This window comes from Corvus brachyrhynchos, unplaced genomic scaffold, assembly GCF_000691975.1.
Source record: "Corvus brachyrhynchos isolate BGI_N302 unplaced genomic scaffold, ASM69197v1 scaffold52, whole genome shotgun sequence".
NCBI classification, from domain to species: domain Eukaryota; kingdom Metazoa; phylum Chordata; class Aves; order Passeriformes; family Corvidae; genus Corvus; species Corvus brachyrhynchos.
The window spans coordinates 1,816,646-1,821,472 of NW_008237221.1; the positions used below are offsets into that span (position 1 = coordinate 1,816,646).

The window sequence follows — 4,827 nt, forward strand, 5'->3', positions numbered from 1 at the left end:
CTGAAGCACGGTGTGGTTATCCCGACACCCACAGCACACAAGGGGAAATTCGGGAAAGCAAGAAGGGAGTCTACGCTAGGACTCACTGTCCTGAGGCATCTCTGGTATCACCTGGGAAGCCTTAGCGTAGCTCCCCTCTGCAGAGGAATCAGCAGTGTGCAGGAATCAGTCTAGAAGGATCCATGGGAGCGAGGTGGCTGCCGGCACTCACACGGGAGCAGCAGGCACACGGTGTGCAGCCCTCCCACGCATGTCCAGCCCCGCAGGCACGAGGAATGTGAGAGGAGGAGGAAGAACTGTGGGATGGGGTCTTACTGAGAGCTAGAGAAATCACTGAGAAATAGAACATCAATCTCTTGGTTTTGGATGAGTGTAACAGTTTGGACTTCAGCAATAATCAAAAGTCTTTCTGCTAGTGGAGTATTTCATTCCGAGCAGTTTCACGGAGAGTTTGAGGAAGATTATATATTTATGGTTTCCCATTTGAAAGACTTTTAGCAGGTTTACCTCGAACATATGGATCCTGTTTTGGTTCTTTTGTTTTAGCACTTAATGCTTGTGAAATTGCCAGTTAATGACATCCATCCCTAAACCATGTTGCTTTTTAAAGTAAAATGTCTACCAAAGGTCCGTGTTCATACTTACCACTTCTCGAATACAGCAATGAAAATTTTAAGAGGTTTGTTACCTACTGTGTCTGGGGGAGGGAATCGGCCGAATAATGAAATTACAAACAGGGGGTTAGATTAAAGCCCTGCCTGTGCTGGGTCTTGAGGCAACGCAACCCCATCAACACCAGTGGGGCACCCCGGGGCTGGATGTTGGGGGCACTCTGGGAGCGGGCGCAGGGAGCACCACACTCGCAGGAAGGTTGGTGTGGGGGGAGGTAGGCTGGGAGCATGAGGCCCCTGGGGCAGGGTGAGGGGTGCCGGGCTCAGGGGGATCAGGCTGGATGCGGGGACACCCCGGAACTGCTGCGGGGGGACCCTGGTGCGGGCTCAGACCGAGAGCGCGTCCCCTCCGCCCCCAGCCGCTGGCCGAGCTGGCACGTGGGTGATAACGGGGCCCCTTTGATACCTCCCGGCTGGGCCCCCCCCGGCAGAGACCTCCCCCGCCCGGGGCGCTCCGGGAGCGGGCGCGGAGCCTCCCCGGGCCGGGCGCGGAGCGAAGCGCGGAGCGTGTCGCACACGTTACCGGCTCCGCTAATCACCCTGAGCCTTTGATTGCCCTGCACGTGGGGACGAGCCTCCGCACTTCAAAAGAGCGTGGGAAATCCTGATTAAAAGGCTTTTCTCCCCCGTTGGGACCGACGCCTTCTTTGAAGCCCTTCCAAGCGACCATGCAAACGCACCCAGCGCCAAAGGACCGTATCTATATTTTAAGTGACTTTCATTTCTCTTCCCCCCTCTTGCTCTCTTTCCCCCTCCTCTCCTTTCAGTTTTGGAAACACCTGGTAAGTTGTAAAATGATTTACGAAGTGAAAGTGTTAAATGAGGCCACCAGCTGTAAGACTGACAGAGCTTTATGAGTTTTATTAGGTGCCCTATTATGGAAAATAAACTTTAATCCGTCCATAAAAACAGAATCTGAAAAACATATTTGCCCTTGTAGTCTGGAACACTGAAGGTATTCTTGTGAGATGCTGGGCTTTAAAGAGATTAATTTTATTGAGACAGACACAATACACCGGTAGGACTTTGATACCGAGTCCGTGAATAGCTGCCTGTACCCGCTAGGCTGGTTTTCATGGGGCTGAGACGAGTTTGGACACACACCTCTTGGGCATACAGGATATTTCTGGCCCGGTGGGGCACGTCTGCCATCTTAATTAGTGGGTATTTAATTGGAAATTAATTCCTGAAGGAGGATCTTTGGGGGGGGGGGTGTGTGATTTCAGGTGTCTCTTAAATTATTGTTATTGTTATTAATGTTGTTGTTGTTGTATACAGCATGCATTATATTTCATTTATTGGTATTTTTTTTAAGATAATGTGTCCTCCAGACTGATACGGTTTAGACATTTTAAGGTCTAAAGAGGTAAATCCTGGTGACAGTGAGTAACTCGGACGTGTCTCCGGGATTAAGACAGAGGAGCCACTGCGGCCCTACGCGGGTTTTGCGCGCTCCTGCACGGCCTTTCACCCACGAAGGTGCAGCCTCAGTCACACAGATACTCATGCCTTTATTTTTCTATCGCCTTGAACTCTCCACAGCCTGTGCCCAAGAGAAAAATCGTTTACAAATTTAAATCAGAGCCCCCGATGCGATTGTTTCCGTGCAAGGGGGTAGGTATCGGTCAAATCCAAATCGAGATTATCCCAATCAAGTTTTTTGACATATGGGATCTGTTCAGATTGATGACATATCGTGATTTTTGGTGTGTCACCCCGGGGCAGTGGGTGTGCGGAGGCGGTGAGCTGGTAATTACGCGCGTTATGCCTGGCCGCCACCTCCGGCCGCCCCACCTGAAGCTCTCCGTGAGGCATAACATTTTCCTTCATGAATCTCATCCCATAATCTCATGCATTCACCAGCCTGTGGTTCACGGGCGGATTTTTACAGAAGCTGTTAAGAGGGGCCACGCTGTGGCCTCATAGGAAAGGTTAAAGTAGAGTTTGTAGAAAATATCTTTACTAAAGTTATTATTATTATGTTTTTATTTTTAAAGTGCACGGGAGCGGAAAAGCTCTGTGTTTCAGAGGTCCTCATCCTCATCCTCCGGGGCTAGGAGGGGGAGCAGTGCCCCACGAGCCAGTGGCACTCGAGGTGCGGAGCCGCCCCGTAATTCATCCGCGGGGATGAATTGCCAGACGTGGCCCCGAGCTGGTGGGGATGAGCCAGTGATTATATTTAAATTCGCTATAATTGATTTGGGGAAGAGCTGCCGTGACAGGCATTAATTGATCTGCGAATTTATTGGTGAGATAAATCCCGCAGTTATCGGAAACCCCGCGCTCCACCGCCGGCGGAGGAGGGAGTGGGGGGTCCTGTCCTCGGTACCGGGGAGGGCAGGGGAGTCGCTCGCTCCTTTGGAAGGCGAGCTGCCCCTGGAAAACGGCCCTGCTCCCTCCTTTCTTAGGCCCCAGCCCCTCGAGAGGGGATGGCCCCTGCCAGTCCCCGAGCTCCCAAAAGCTTCGCACGGCGGGAGTCGCCACTGCCTCCCCGAAACCTGTCTGGGACACGCGGCTCTGGTGCCGGGGGCGGATTCTCCCCGGTGCTGAGGCCGCGCCGATATCAGACAGTACACGGCAGTGGCGGCACTGGGCTAAATTCGGGTCGGAAGTGGTTCCCCCCGTTCTCTCCCGAGCGCTTCCGCACCTCCCAGAGCACCGGGAGGCCCCGGGCCCGGGAGCGGCGAGCATCCTCCCCTCACAGAGCGCTCAAACACCTCCGGTAAAAAACGCCGTTTATTTTCCACCCCATCGCACGGGCCGGAGGACCTGGGGAATAATTTAGCATGCATAAGTAGAGGTAAATTTTTTTTTTTTATAAATACGATATACAAAAATAAAGACAGTATTGAGATTTCCAGCAGTTTTAACGTTCATGACATAAACAGTTTTCCCGATATATAAGTAAGAACAAAACATTTCCAATACTCAGCGAAAGGGACGCGCTTCCAGAGGGCAGGGATGGGGGGGTGGGGGAGCTCAAGTTTTGTCTGTTTTTCAGTCAATAATAACACTGTATTCATGATAAATCCTCTTCCCCGCCCGGCATGCGGAGGATCCTCTTCTCCATCCCTCTCCAAGCAGGGAGAAATCAGAGCAAGGCGGGAGCGGGACCGGTGCCAACCAGGAGCGGCGGGACTCCCCCGCGGTGGGACAGCTGGAGGGAGCGGGGCGTGCGGGGGGGCTCACTGGGGCTGCGCCGGGGCTCCGTGCCAGCCCCGGGGCTGCGTGTCCTCCTCGGCCGGCTCGGCGGCGGCGGAGGAGGCGTACGGGCGCAACCGGCTGCCGCCGCCGCCTCCTCTTCCTCCTCCTCCTCTTCCTCGTCCTCAGGTTCGCTATCGGGCAGATCCCGCATCCTCCTCCCGCCGCTCTTCTCGGGGGTGGGCAGCAGCAGGTCCTCATCCCCCTTGTCGTCGCCGCCGCCCCCTTTCTGCTTCTCGGCCTCCTGTGCCGCCTGCTCCTTCGCCTTCTTGCTGCGCTTCCACTTCATGCGCCGGTTCTGGAACCAGATCTTCACCTGGGGGAGACGGGACACAAACACATCCCCTCATCCACCGCCCGCCAGGACAGCCACCGCCGCCCCCCCTCGCCGCGGGGCCGGGGCACTCACCTGTGTCTCGGTCAGCATGAGCGACGTGGCCACCTCGAAGCGCTTGGGCCGGGAGAGGTACTTGTTGAGCTTGAACTGGTGCTCCAGCTCCAGCAGCTGCTGGCTGGTGAAGGCCGTGCGGGGCCGGCGACACTTCCCCAGGAGGTTGGACTGCGCCTGGGCTAGGAAAGGAGAAGGGGGAGCGCGGAGGTGAGCGCGGAGCCGCCCTGCCCCGGCCGTGCGTCCGCAGGGAGGGCGGTGAGAAGTGGGGAGGCAGGAAAGACTCTGCGTGTGAGACTGAAGCAAGGATGGACCATTATCCACCGGAGCACGGACCGAGGCAGGGATCTCCTCCAGCCTCCAGGCCCTCTGGCTCCGGGGTTTCTCTGCTTCCACAGTGTCAGGGGATCGCCCACGGGGACAAAAAAAAAAAAAAAAAAAAACGCGAGACAATAAACCGAAGCCAGGGATCGCGGCGAAGGGGCACGGGGCTCTCCAGGGAGCGGCAATTTGCCCCATATAATGTTTTAGTTAAACCTGCCGCTCTCCAAGCCCCCCCATATCCAT

At 55.4% G+C, this 4,827-nt stretch overlaps 1 protein-coding gene across 1 annotated transcript; it reads right to left on the reverse strand.

Moving 5' to 3' along the window:
* Nucleotides 1-3,093: 3,093 nt before the first annotated feature.
* Nucleotides 3,094-4,779, reverse strand: MNX1 (motor neuron and pancreas homeobox 1). The gene is made up of 2 exons (XM_017728900.1): nt 4,282-4,779; nt 3,094-4,188 (listed from the first exon to the last, which is right to left on the reverse strand). Exons 1-2 carry the CDS (start codon nt 4,777-4,779, stop codon nt 3,763-3,765), a joined length of 924 nt encoding a protein of 307 aa, XP_017584389.1. The 3' UTR covers nt 3,094-3,762.
* Between the last annotated feature and the right edge of the window lie 48 nt (nt 4,780-4,827).